Source organism: Lagopus muta, chromosome 22 (genome assembly GCF_023343835.1).
Source record: "Lagopus muta isolate bLagMut1 chromosome 22, bLagMut1 primary, whole genome shotgun sequence".
NCBI classification, from domain to species: domain Eukaryota; kingdom Metazoa; phylum Chordata; class Aves; order Galliformes; family Phasianidae; genus Lagopus; species Lagopus muta.
In genome coordinates, this window is record NC_064454.1 from 930,330 (window position 1) to 944,833 (window position 14,504).

At 48.3% G+C, this 14,504-nt stretch overlaps 1 protein-coding gene across 4 annotated transcripts in view; it reads right to left on the reverse strand.

Annotated features, from left to right (window-relative positions):
• ETS1 (ETS proto-oncogene 1, transcription factor) overlaps positions 1 to 13,793 on the reverse strand; it is a 64,801-nt gene extending 51,008 nt beyond the window's left edge. Inside the window, exons 1-3 of one of the 4 annotated variants that reach the window (XM_048968175.1) lie at positions 13,747 to 13,793; positions 7,775 to 7,857; positions 6,221 to 6,362 (exon numbers count right to left, since the gene is read on the reverse strand). In XM_048968175.1, the coding sequence (XP_048824132.1) occupies positions 6,221 to 6,362; positions 7,775 to 7,857; positions 13,747 to 13,792 (271 nt within the window). In that variant the 5' untranslated portion in view covers position 13,793. Of the gene's footprint in view, positions 1 to 6,220; positions 6,366 to 7,774; positions 7,858 to 13,668 lie in introns of all 4 variants that reach the window. The other 3 variants (XM_048968173.1, XM_048968177.1, XM_048968176.1) reach the window with 3 other exon arrangements.
• Positions 13,794 to 14,504: the final 711 nt, after the last annotated feature.

Below are 14,504 nucleotides of genomic sequence, written 5' to 3' on the forward strand. Positions count from 1 at the left end.
TCAGAGTTCTCAGGCAAGAATAGCTATGAAATTCTATAGGATGGCTCATAAACCATAAGGAAAAAAAGCCCACTTAATTTCCTACTAAAAATTCCCAACAACTCATTCCCAAAGGGCCAACATGCCAAAGGGCCCCTGCAGAGCGTTGGCTCCCCTTCTGCATCAGCACTTGGCTCTGGCCATAAACCAGGGAATGAGGGGAAAAGCACGTGGGCAGGCTCCGAGCTCCTCAGCTCAGCTGTGTTGGCAGCACCAGGGTTAACCACGGCAGCACCCTGTAATGCAATGATTTCTGGTTTATTTCAGCAGGGGAAGTGTGTCCCAGCCTGATTAGCCCAATGGTTTCCTCTTTTCCCATAACCTCCAGACCCCCATGGCCTAAGTGTTTACTTTCTGAAATAAAAAATCTGCTAGTGTTTTTCTTTTTTCGGGGCATGTGTATTTTGGGAGGATTCGGGGGGAGGAAAGTGGAGAGGGGGAGTTGAATGGGATGGGAGGCTTGCATACACCTCCCTTCTCTCTCCCACCCCTCACCCTCAGCTCCTTTCCAGCTGCAACCTCTGAGCTGAGACTTCTGGCTTCAGTGCAAGAGAGGGAGAGAGAAACGTATTAATGAGAGTTCAGTCTCTTGCTTCAGCAGCCATAAACACAGTGAACATCTGGAGGGAGAGAGAGGTGCTTCGTGCTGCCAGGAGCTGAAAGAAACAGGCTGTTTGCAGAGCCCCAGCCCCCCATGTTCTCCACATCCCCTTCTGCCTGTCCCGCACAGACCCACACTGCATCGCCCAGCCACAAATAGAAGCTGGCTTCGTGCTGCCCTCCCAGCTCCACGCGAGCACAGAGCCTTCCGAGGGCACTGCAATGGGAAGGACTGGCCACGTGCAACCTGAAGTCCCTGGAGAGGTCCTCAGCTGCTCAGTGCCCCCAGAAGAAAGCACTCATGTGTCCCTGCACGCTTCTTGTAGGCAAACAAGGTTGGGATAGCACAACGAGGCATCTGTGCTTTGTATGGCCTTGCTCAAGAAAGAGCAGAGTGTCACAGGACAGCCTAATCCTCTCAATAAACACATGTGTGCACTCATTTCTACAGAGGGACCTGTGCTACTCCAAGATCAACTCAATGCAAGTCATCCACAGTCACCCTCAGGACACTGAGGAGTAGGCCATCACCCCATTCCTTTCCTCTTGGACTCTACAGCAAGTGAACCCTTCCCTACATGCCAAAGCCATCAAGTACTGCAGCTCACATTTCTGATGTTTCTGGCAGTGTTTTAAGAGCATCTTGAGTTTTCCCCCTGAGCTGAGCTCTAAATCCCCTTTCATAAGGTGGCCCCCCGCAAATCTGTAGGTATCACTCCCCCAAAACAAGTATAACATTCTTCCAGTTTTCACCTAGCACCATCCCCTGTTCAGAGCACAATTCACCCCCACGCAGCAGCTGATTTCCAGCTGACACAAGTCTGCAGCTCAAGTGGGAAAAGAGCTCAGTGCTCATTCTCTGGTGACAACCCAAAGTGAAGGGATCTCCCTTGGGCTTTGTCTCTGAGAGGCAAGACAGGGATTTTTCCAGGGTCAAGCAGGAAACAAATAGAAAAGTGAAAGCCTGGATTTTTGTCATTCCCTTGCTTCAGTGCAAATAAACCTCCCCAAATAAACCCAAGTCTTGACTTGCAGCAGGTTACAACAGGGGATGTAGAGGGAGCATACCCAGGTATCACAGGGTCACCTGCACATGCTTTCCTCACCTGCAGAACAAAGATCTGCACAAATCAGGTACCAATTACTCCCCACTAACCTGGAGAGCAAACCAGTAGCAGCTCAGCATCCTTCAGAGTGCCCTTGCAGAAGCGCCAGGAGACACAGACAACCCACAGCTTTACAATTCATTCACGAGACATAGAGGGATCTTTTCTCTGCCTCTAGGCTGAAGAAAGTGCCATTGGTGGAGAAAATTGTGTCTGCCCTCCAACAAACCCAGAGTGCCCATTTATAGTAGGTGTGACATGACTTGAACTGTAGTCAATGAAACACCCAAAGACTGCCAGGAAGAAAAAGGGTCAAAGAAACTCATTCTAGCCAGGCTATAAACAGCGCCAGACCCCAAGGCTTATGAGAGGCAGCACTGCCACGCCGGCTGGAGGATGACAACAGAGCCCAGCAGAAAGGCTTCATTCATCCCTTTGCAGAGATGCAGTGGACATCAGATGAGAATTGGGGTGAGCTGTGAGTTTGGAGGAATGAGTGGCAATAGGTCGGGCAGAGGCATCTGCACAGAGGATTTTGTTTGTGCCTTTTATTGAACCTGGAAGCAAATAATATCTGCCTCCTCGTCCCTCTCGGGAGCAGCTCACCACTTTTTCCACCCACTGCTGTTTCCCTTCACCTTCTTCCACGTCCTCCCTTGCCCACTCCTCATTTATTAGGGAGAGAGGACAGCCGGGCTGTGAGCTGCCTGAGAAGTCCTGCAGGGTCTCACAGCCGCAAGCAGATGTGCGTGCCCTGCGAAGAGACGCCCATTCATCTCTGCAGAGAGCGTGCGGGGGAGGCAGCAGCACAGGGGAGGGGGGGGGGGGGGGGGGGAAGTGTTGGAGGAGGCTGAGAAAAGGAAGGAGGCCACAGTTAAAAATAGGATAAAAGGACATGAAAAAATGCAGATTTTTTTTTTTTTTTCCCCTAAGCTTCACTTGGAAAATGTGCTGCAGCTGGAGAAGCCATTGGGCTGAGCCTGGTCAGCTTTCACCTTCCCCCTCCCCAGGCTCCCGTCCTCCATGCATGGGCCTGGAAGACAGCCCAGAAAATGCTCACAGAAAGAGCTTCCCTCTGGGGATCTCCATCAGGACCCAGAAGAGTAAAGAGCAGGTCTTGTGGCATAGGAGGACAAGATGGGGAAAAGCAGAGAGAGTTTGTGATGGATGCAGGAGGTCCCCACGTGATTTCTGCCTGCAGTGCACTCCGAGCTGAGAGCAGGGCTTGGAGAAAGATCACAGCCAGAGTTAGGGGGGGTGGGTACAAAGGAGGGCATCTCCACGTGGTGTGGGGCATTGCAATGTGCTGCAGTGCTTTGTTTCAGCTCCAAAGACTTTGCTTTCCTGCCAAATCCAGCAGGACACTGCTATGGCCCAGCCTGTAGGACCCAAGACAAGATGTCCATCGAGCACCAGCAAGTTGGATGCAGGGCTGCATTAGGGAGACAGACCACCCCCAAGCTAACAAACCCTTTTTTGTGAGCTGAGAGATAATGTGTCCAGACAATATCAGCCACAGACTGGGTCAAATTGTCTTCTGTGCACTGTGCCCTCCTACAGCCCTGGGTGCTGGGGGTCATCCTATGGTAATGCCTTCTGTGTGTGACAGTGTCTTGATGCCAAAATCTTTCAAAAGCAGCACCAGCCAAAGAAGCAGGGTCAGACCCACAGCTCTCATCTCTCCTCTAGAAAACATTTTAATTTCATTCCTTGCCTTGCAAAATTCAAACTTAAATGCATTTGTTTGAAAGAAAGCGAGTTCATTTGCCCAAAGGTTCCTCTTAGTGTCCAAAGGCTGCAAGCACCTTCAGTCCAAGTGTGCTAACTCAGCACAACAATCAGAGCAACTTCTTCCGCCAGAGGCATTTCATCCTTCTCCTGCCATTAACAACAGTTTTATCTCCCCTATCACTAAGCAAAATAAACCAGTTCATAGCAAAAGGGGTTGTCAAAGTGACCTTGGCTCAAAAAACAGCACAGCCAGGACAATGTCAGTGCTGAAATTACGATGCTGCTATCAAACATTTTCCTCCTCTCCATTTTTGTGCCTAAACTTTTATCCACTAAAAAAAATATTACCAGAGAGTAATATTAAGATACTATTGCCTTAAGAATTGGAAATCCCAGTGCGCAGAGTGACAGCATCTTTTCAGTGCCTTTGCTGCTTCACGCAGACTCACAGCACCCTTGATTTTGGGTCACCAGATAATGCAACTAATGTGCAAGTCTCTACACCCCTATTGCCACAGACACCAGCTTTCATAGGTAGGCAGTTCTCACTGGTTGTTTTCTAACACCTTTTGGTGAAGCCCTTTTACGTGCTATGGACCCAAACGTGGCTGACTCTCAGGGCAGGCACAGTCCCAATCCATGTACTACAGGTCGTGACAGCAAGCTAACAAATAAAAGTGACTACACATCACTTCCAGTTCTCGTTGTAATAAAAATGTAAAATAAAACCCACCTCTTTTCTTATCCTTATCTACAAACCAAATCCACATCAGGCTTTTCTTTATACATATCACCAAATAATCTTAGCAGACATCAAGCACCATGTAAATAAACTCACCCGAGCTTCAAAGGCAAAATATCTTTCAACAAAGCCAAGCAGTTCTAAAACTTCTAGAAGTGTTGCGGGTTTCTGTTGTGAGAGGATATATTCACACTTGCATTTTCCTTGCTGACTTGTTTCTTTCACCAACATCAAGACCATGAAAACCAAAATAGCCTCCAGTATAGCAGAAGAATAGATGACAAATGGCTTTCATGCACACCCAAAACACAAAGGAGAAATGAAAGACTGTTCCTAGCAGTATATACAAATGAGAGTTTCCTCTCATTTAAAATTAGAAACTGTTCTAGACTCTGAAAAAAAATGGCAGAGCATTAAAATAATAGTAATAATAAGAGAAAGAGTACCACACACTGCAACAGGAAGAAATGAAACGTAATTTTTAGGTACTGCAAGAGAATTAGAGTTCTGTCCTACAGTCCCAGTGTATTCCAAGTTGGACTCAAACCTGCTAAAGACAGCGACATCTTTTTTTCCAGTGAGCTTTGAACCAGGCTCCAATCTCTGCAGCAAGAAATTTCACAGAGCCAGCATGGGGTAATGAAGATGTGGGTTACAGATATGCTGGTCCCTGGAGAGAGCGCTTTCACAGAAAAGGGGAGAGGGTATGGAAAAAAAAAAAACCAACAAAACAACAAAACAACACACAAAGAAAACTTTCCAGGCACAGATTTGCAAAATGTTTGAGTAAATCCAAATGCTGCAAGAGCAGATTTCATCAGAGCAGAGCTGACATCACGCTGAGAGAGGTCACCCACAGGAGTTGAGCAAAATAGCTGAAACAAGAGCGGCTGGGAATAGACAGCGGAGTTTTTCCTCCAGCCACAGCTCTCGGTTCATCTCCAGCTAACACACAAGTGTTCACCAAAGGAAAAAAGTTGAAATGCCTGAATATTTGCCAAGGAGAGATTTCAAATTGTACATTTGACCGCAACAGTCACTGGTTCTGCTGAACTCTTTAGCTGCAAAGAAGTCTCCAAACATCAGGGCTTTTCCCCTCCCAAGGGGCCAATGTGCATAACTAACAAGCCGGGAACAAGTCACAGAAGACCAGCACATGCCATGCAAAAGCTTACATGGGATTTATGTGCTTCACGATAGGCTTATGTGGGACTTAAGTGAAACATAAACTTCATATTGGCCCTTTGCAAAGGTCACATTCATGCAATTTGAGCTCTTTCACTTCGTTTTGCTGTTGGCCTGTGCCATGGTGTACCTGAGCCCTCCCTTCTGCCACAGAACAGCTGGGAAGCGAGACTTGGTGGCACCTCTTCCCAAAGCTGAATCACTGTGCTGTGGGCAGGGGAAGCCTCCAAGATGCGCGGCACAGGGGCAGCAAACACAGCATGATGCAGTGGAAACAGGGCTTGCACTAAAGCCCAAAGCTCTCTGCTTGTGTCACACCTTTGGGTACAGACCCAGAGCCCTGCACTGTCAGTTACACAAGCAGCAGCCCAAGCTGAAGTTCTGCTTCACAGGTTGAACAAAGTGCAGGGCAAGAATTAGTCACCGGTGATTTTGTAACGACTTTCAAAGTATGAGTGCATCACAGAGCAGCATCATTTAGTCAAAGCCATGAGCTTAACTGTAGGCTGTATCACAACCACCCAACCCTGACAGCAGAGCATGGCCATGCCTCCACCTGCAGCCATATAGCACTGAATATCGCACCACCATCCCCAGGAGGAAGGGGACAGAGACCCCAACTCAGTGTAACAGCAGAACTCAGGCTCAGGAGTCCAGGCTCCCCTTCACAGAGGCCTCGTTATCTTTCCAAAGAAACCAGCTCAAGCCCGTACACACGAAACCAGGACATTAAAGCAGCCCATCTCCAGGCTGCACCTGCAGGGAGGAGCAGACCGGCCCTCCCCACACTCCACATCCCCCAGAGCAGAGTTCCTACCTGTGCTGTAGTGCTCCAGGCCGGTGGGCACCTCTTGGATGGCCGCCTCGTCCCACGGCGGGCAGCAGGTCCTGGGTGGGCAGCAGGCTGACTGAAGCCTGCACGGCATCCAGGGGTCCTCATAGCAGCTGCCAGCGCCTTGCTTCTGGGCAGGGGAGGGAGCCGTGTCACCTCAGCAGCAAAACAAACCCAGAACCAACCCTTCCCTTCCAGGATAAAATCACAAAGTACTTACCTGACCCGGCCCAGAGCCACCCCAGCTGAGCAGCCAGGGGTCAGAAAGCCCCTTATAATATAATGTATGTGAATGACATGCCTTATCTGCATTTACCTGTGTGTGCTACATAGGCAGGTAGGTACATGCATGTGCCTAGTTCTAGCTACAGCTCTCATTATTGATAATACACTTCTAAATAACACATATATACATACAGATACTTGGAAATAATCCCAGGGTATCACTTCCATTATGTACACACACATTCATTACATTTATCTTTATAGATATATCCACTGTACATAAATACATACCGTGTGTGCACACAGATAAACCACATTACAGATTTTACACATGTGCCACATACATGTGTACATCAGTAGAAGAGTAGCAACATATGCATACATACAGTCATACACGTAAATAAACTCAGGATGTTTGCATCCATTCTGCTTTTATTGTTAGTTCCCCACATGGAAACAGTTTTGCTTCATTTCCAATCAATGTTTAAATGCCAAATACATTCTTGGAACCATTTAAAAGGAAGATACTGAGCTGTGTTAGACATTTTTCATGTGTCACAGTGGCCTTTCTTCCTAATTTGGTGATAATTTTGCTTTCTAGCAAGTCTTCTGTATCCCCTGGTGTCCCAGCTCAAAGATACAGCTCACATCTGACCTTGTCTAGGGTCTTTAACACTAGCTGTCATTTCTTTGGAGAAACGTCCATTGATGTGATTTCCTCAATAAAGGTCATGTACAAACATAAGGTAACCAGCAGCACAAAGAGCACAGCTCAGGAGCAGCACAATGTACTGTCAGACCTGCCCCACAGCTGCTGACATCCACATAGACATGCCCAGCACTGCATTTTAATCCATATTTTATACAACTACTCAGCAACTGCTCAAACAAAAAGGAGTTGCCTTAGAAGAGGAAGCCCAATATTTATCAAAAAACTCCAGTCAACGCAACAGAAGCTTTTCCAAAGCCAGGTCTGCTTTGTGCTGATGCTGCTGCATTCATCCAGCAGGTGAAGGTCAGCGTGTGGAGCGGAGGCTGCAGGACAATGGTTACCCTAACAATCCTCCTCTGACGACAAGCACAGGAAATCCGATGCAACAATCCTATTTCCAGCTTGGGTTTGCAAGCTCGAGAGGTTGAGATAAGCTCTGAGCAAACACTCAGCCTCTGGATGCCACTCTGAACTACATGGAACTTCAGGATGATTTAGCAGTCAACACCAAGCTGTGTCAGTGAATGGTCTACCATTGACACAGCAGCCAAAGAGAAAAGCCACTGCTAGAGATAGCAAAATAGCCCCCAGCCCTTTCTTACCATCGCTCCAGGGCGAGCCAAAGGATAAGGGCCCGTGTTGCCAATGGTTGTGTCCATGTAGTAACTCATCATCTTTGAGGTGCCTGCAGAAATGAAAGCAGACATCAGATGCTCTGCTGCAGAATTCTGGTGTGGCGTAAAAATTGACAGCCTCAGTTAGACCTGCTGTAAAGCCCGTGCTTTCTCACAGCCATGTAAAGGTAGCACCAGGCTGCCAATCTCAGCAACTTAAGGCAGGAAAAGTAAAAGGGAAAAAAAACTGCATTAATAATTGATTTTGTGATTGGATGCGTATATACATCAACGATGGAAACAAATCCATTTGTGTAAACTGGTGGGAGCTGGACAGTGCTGAATGAATTATCACCTAGAGGCTGATGGAGCTGCTGAGAGGGTGGATGAGATCGTATTTCCCTTGCTGTAAAATTGATAGGGAATAGTTGCCATTTTCCCCCCCCCTCCAATTCATTGAGATCAACAAATTTCCTATGGAAGTTTCATCAGCACCAACCCATTTCACCAAAAAAACTTCTCTTTACTCAAGAAAAATCTTCTGTTTGCCTACACTGTCGTTGGTTCTCTGTGCTGGAGCTCTCCCTTGCACTGCTGAAATCCAGGTTCTCATTCTCTCATTCCTATCATGGGATGTACTCTTCTGAGCAAGTCCTCCCAAGAGTGCTGCTCACTAGATGCAGTTGTAAGCCACTAGTTAGCCCATGTGCATAGCTGAGGTCTAGTTCTGTTTCATAATAGGTAGATGCTTCTCATCCTCTCCTTTACACACAACAGAGAACGCAGAATGCATGTTCTGTGTTTGGAAGGATATAACTTAAAGGTGCTGGAAAGAAAAACGGCAGTGGCCTGAGCTCAGAAGGGCTCACTCAGGCAGGGTACAACAACTTGGGACCAAAGGGAATCACTGCTCTCATCACATTGATACACAGCATCGCCCAAGAGCCAGAGGAGCTGCCATGCTCCAACTTTTCTGAGGACACAGCAGCTCCAGCTCCTCTGAAATACACACCCTTGTATTTCTGCTACCAACTGTGACTGCTGCAGATGCAAACATTCACCCAAGCCATCCTCCAGAGCCAGCACACCCAGGTTTCCATCAGCCTCTGTCTCTGCTCTGCACCCATAGCTCCTGTGGGCACTGCAGCCCCACTTCCCTGCTCACAGGGCTGGGGTTGCTGTTAGCAAACAGCCAGCAGAGGCAGAGCCTGCCCCAGCTGTGCCTCACTCACCACCTCAGCAACCAGGGACTGCAGATAACGTCTCCCACCACGCAGTGTGACTAATGGCCAAATGTGAAACACCTGCATGTATATGTGTATTAAATTATTATCATCATCATTTCCTGCTTGTTATTACTAACTTTTTGCTCTAACACCAGTATTATTGTTATTATTATTTTTTTACTTCTCTTTTTAATTCACAAAACTGAAAACTACCAACGTGCTGAAAGAACAACGGACCTGTTTCTCCTTGTGCTTAAAACAAACCCAAATGCACACATCTTGCAAGTTACTGTGGCTGAGAAGCCTTAACTGATCTTAGCATCAGAGCACGCCCTACCAGGCGTTAAAACACACTGTCTTAAATCTCACTGCAGCTGGGGAAGATAAAAGAGGGTGCAGAACAGCCATCTCTGCAAGTCAGCCAACAGAAGAAAGTCACTCCACCCCATGCAGTCACACACCTGTCCTTCTGCCCCTAACCTTAACAGGGTGTAAATGCATCACCTAACCATGACCCTTAGCCCTCGTGCTCTGAAGTTAGGATCTATGCTGCTAAAGTGCACCAGCACAAGGCACACACTGTAGAAACCATCAGGCTGACCCAAGTGCTCCAGCAGCACACAGGGCACGTGTGAGAGCAAGGGGTGACAGCAGTGACACAGCGGTACCACGAGCAGAGCAGCTCGCTTTTCTGCTTCCCAGCTCCACAGCAGGCAGTTGGGGCTTGGCTTTGTTTCTTCCCTTTGATCAAGTCACCTAGCTGCACACTGCTTACAAACTGCTTTCATGCCTCGCTGAGCACCGTTTGCATTTTTCTCAGGATGCTGTTGCCAACAAAACCTTCCAGCACAGCGCCACATATTGATACTCAAAGCTGTGGTTGAAGCCTCCTACGCCCAGGGCAAGGCTTCAGGCAATAGAAAATAGGAACAATCAGAAAACTCAGCATAATGGAATGGTAATAGAAGAAGTGTAACAACAGAGGGACCAATGCAATAAAAACGGGTTATAAGGGAAGGAAAAAAGGACTGCTCGCCCACCCCCAAAGAGCTAGGAAGGAAAACTCTTCGAAGAAGAGACCTCCAGAAAGAGAGCCTTCCCCAGGGGCAGTCAGCCCTTAAATGGGGGTCTACGAGAGGTGCAGCCAGACTCCACCCCTTCCAATCACTGGTAAATTGCCTTCATCTGTGCTCCCAGGGCTGACCAGGTCCTTTCCCCAGGTGCTCAATCAGCAGTTCAGGCCAGGACTCAACAGTTTCCATACAACCACATTAACACAGACCAGTAACACAGCACCAACAGCTAACAGCTCCATCCCAAGTCCCAGCCAACAGAAAAGGAACCAGCAGAAGAACTGTGTCAGCAATGAGGGGGCAAGTTAAAAGCAGAGAAGGAGCTCAGGAGAATTTGGTGCAGGCTGATTTTAACAGAATTTCCACCACTTCCCATAGGAAACTACTTCACAGCCCAATACATCTCTTGCTGTCAGCAAGTTTCCCTGATGGTTGAGCCGTATTTTTCTTCTCTTGAGCTTCCTCTAATAAGAGCCTAAATAGCTCCTCTCCTCCCCTTGGATGCCATTAGAGAGCTTTAATGACCACTCAGGAGCTTGCAGCTGAACTAAATTCAATGACAGCATCCCTTGTGTCAGGTAACTTGGCCAAAATTGAGGAAATCACTGCAGATTTACACCAAGATAATTGAGATCCGCAGCTTGCTGCAAGCTGTTAATAAATAGAGGGGAATCAGAGCCATTTGGTAAAATCCTTAATGACTTCACATCTTGATTCATCTCATTGTTTGCTCTTATTATTCCTGTCTTATGGTGAAAACACGTGTGGGGGAAGCAGAGCTTGTTTTGGTGCTTGATCAAGTACCAGCCAAAGCTATTAGACTCTTCAGTCATTTCTAAACGTAATTAACATTTTAATTTCATTTCAACATCCATCCCTCCTCTTTTACAAGAGAATTTTGAAGAAAATAATTACCAAACTTAGAACTTATGATAAACTCTTATGATACCCCTGTAGAAATTAGGAAAAAATTAAAAATACGTATTAAATGAAGATGAGCTGTTTCTATGGGATGTATAAAGACCCTTTAAAAGGCTGCCTTACAGCGTTTAAGTGCTTTGTTGTTTTAAGTCTGGGGAAAAGGAAGCTGAATGAGACTCAGTGATTTCCCTGCAGCTCCCATCTCTCCCACGTTAGCACCCTGCACACCCATAGTATGACTGGGACAAAGCAGCTGGACAGCTTTCTGCATCCCTGTAAACCAGCAAGATTCCCTTCCCTTGGGGTTGGATGGGGAGCCAGGAGCAGCATTGGCAACCTTATCAAAGTGTTCCTAACCTCAAATGTGGGAAGAAAGACTTGAAAAATGCAGAGGACACAATCGTCCTCCATGGGCTGCAGCACGGGCAGCTCCTGCCCCAGAGTTGCTTAGTGATACCGTTTTATTTTTCATCAAGCAATAATTTATCATCTTTGAGGGGGTGGAGAAAATAGCTTATGGAAATGACTTTGTTCCACAGGGTTTTAACCCTTGGTAACCTGGCACTTTCCAGGCTGCCTGCCAACTCAGTTCTCAGGGGAAAAAAGTGTTTGTTGATCTGTTGGCATGTTAAAAACCCATTCAATTCATCAAACCCTGGCACCAGCTTAAAATAAAAGGAGCATCCCTAATGCAGGGATACAAGTGATAGGAAGAATCGCATTTCTCTTGCTGCCAACTAAGCACAAAATATGCTCCCTAACAGATCGGCCACCTCCTGTCTCTGCTTCACATCAGGAGCTCCTACATTCATTACACTCTCAGGCAGGGCAGTAAATAACACAGCCATAGGAAATAGAGAAATGCACTAAGTGCCCTTCTGCATCCTCAGTAAATAGTCAGAGATTAAATGTGCTGCCTAAGCTCACAGGACGAAAGGGAGGCTGTGTGGCTGAGCCCTAAGGCACGACCATGGCTCCATGCAGTGGCTGCAATGGGACGAGCGTGGCACCACCAAACCCACAGGTCGTGCTGAGGAGTGTTCAGGTGGGATGCTGAAGCAGAGTGGCTGCTGCTTACAGTCACGCTGCTCCCTATTAAATCAGAGCTGCTATTTGCAACTGCAGGAAGATGTGAATGGGTGGGGGGGGTTAATTAGGTCATCTGTTATTCCACTCACGTATTTCCCTCTGTGAAATAATAGACTTACAGTACAGCAGCATGGGCCAGATCCTCAGCTAGGGCAAAGCAAAGGGGGAAAGAGTAGGGATTGAAAGCCCAGCTATATTTGGTGTTTTGCTCCACACTCCCCATATGACCTGTAGAAGGATGCTTGGGACCAGCCTGCCCAAAGATGCTGGTGTTTCAAAAATCCCACTAAGCATTAAGTACTCAGCAGCTGTAGAAAGTTAAGAGAAACCAGAGTTTCTCTGTGCCTTCATATGCCAAACATAAAAAGGTGATGATAGCGTGGGGGTGCTTTCTGGTTTGGAGATGCACATGGCACCCTGCAGTTCAGGGCAGGAGCCATGCACAATCCCAGTGCTGGGTGCACAAAATACACAGCAGTCCTCCATGGAAATCTCACCCCCCTGGGTTAGCAGGGCCATTCCCTGATGCAAACGTCTGGGTAGCCCTAAGTATCTGGCTTACCAGAAAATTGTTTACAGGACAGGCAGGGGTGAGGTCAAAACCCCAGCTGGATCAGAGGCAGCACGAACAGGGCTGTAACCAGGAAACAGCCCCGGACCCAGCCCACAGCCCCCAAAGGTGTCAGTTGACAGCACAGCATGGGAAGTTGATGGTAACTGTAATACCAAGAGAGTGGCTGCATGCAAAGCGAGGATTTAGGGGATAATGGGAAGGGGAAAGGCCTTGGCTGTGCTGCTCGGGGCCACACGGTGCCTGCTGGCCCTTTTTGGCTGCGAGAGGGCTGCAGGATTTTGCCCATCCCAAGGAGCAGCAGCAGCACAGCTGCACATCGCTGTGGCTGCCACACTCAGGGCTCCTGACTCCAATTCCTTCCATAGACAAACATGCAAAATGCTCACCTGCGGCATTTTCTGCCCTTTGGGGATACCATTGCTATTGGAAAACATTCAGAGCTGAGGCAACAAATTCCACATAGCATCCCTCCAAAAACAGAAAGCAGCCCTCTCTTTGGGGGCTGGTCAACCTGCCCGCTCCCTATCTGTGCACCCAGCTGTGCTGGAGGGGCTGGGGGAGCATCTGGGCCTGGGCACCTCGCTGGTCTCCTGCCCCATAGCGAGCACAAGCAAACCCCCACCCCACAACCAAAGCCTCCTCTCAAGAAAGAGAAGGAACTGCAAATGTAATCCACTGTAAGAATGCCAGGGCGCAGCCTGCTACCTAGATGAGGGAAACAATACTGTTCTCCTAAGCACACATATCAACTTGATATTCTCTCTATATATGAAATTAAAAAGGATTTTTAAAGGGAAGCATCAGCTCAGACATTCGTAAGACACTGTTAGCTATTAGGCACTATTAGCAAACACACGAATCAGCCACTGGGTGAAACTGGGAATGGAGAAAAAGAGTAAATGCCCAGCAAAGCAAACCTTCCATCTCTCTTGGAAACGAACACAGGTACCTACAGCCCACAACAGCCTTTAAAGAGACTCTCTCCCCACCACCACTTACTACTTATCTGGAAGACCAAGGAAAAAGCTTATGTCCTCCACGGCTCCCCACACTTGTCTCCGGTCTCTCTCCAACTACCTGGTGCTATCCTCTGCGCCGGAGCTGGGGAGGATGGAAATACCATAGTGTTTGCAGCAGGGCCGCCTATTCAAAGGGAGGGGGAGTGGTCAGCCCCGCACAGGCGGTGGGGAGGCGAGCCCCCCGCGCTCCGCTCTCGCTGGCAGATGTCGCACTGTGACCCTCACCACGGGGTGTGAGCCTTATCGAGCCCATTCCCAAAGCTCTGCTGGGCTGCCCCAGCTTCGAGGTGCCTGCTGCCAAAAATTGCTTTTTCTTCCTCAAAAGTCCCCTGGGCACCTCTGGCTTTTCTGCTCCTTTGCGCACAGCAGGCACCGCGGTGCATTTGGATGCCCACCTCTCCCCCAGGCATTGGCAGGGTCCAGCCGCCAGGCTCCCACTGCCCATTTGCAACCCCCTCGGTGCACGCCTGCTTTCTTTTACAAGCACAAAGGCTGCAGTAGTCTCCCTTTCACAGGGTACCATCGTAGGGAGAGCACTCAGGCAGCGCTGGCTCAGCCCTTGCTGCTGGAGGCCCCACTGCAGCACCATGGGCTGCTTTGCCCCAGAAGGCAGGGGTGCATGGTGGCTGCAAGGCTGCAGTGTGCAGGGCTGCAGTGTGCAAGGCTGCTAGAAAAGCAGGGAAATGCTCTCCCTGAGCATGGAAAGAGATGGGGACAGAAACAAAAGGCTGCTGCATCTCAGTCCTAAAATGTGGAATTAAGTTCCTCATTCTGTCCAAACAGCCCTGGAGCACGCAGCCCAGAACTACGCGGCCC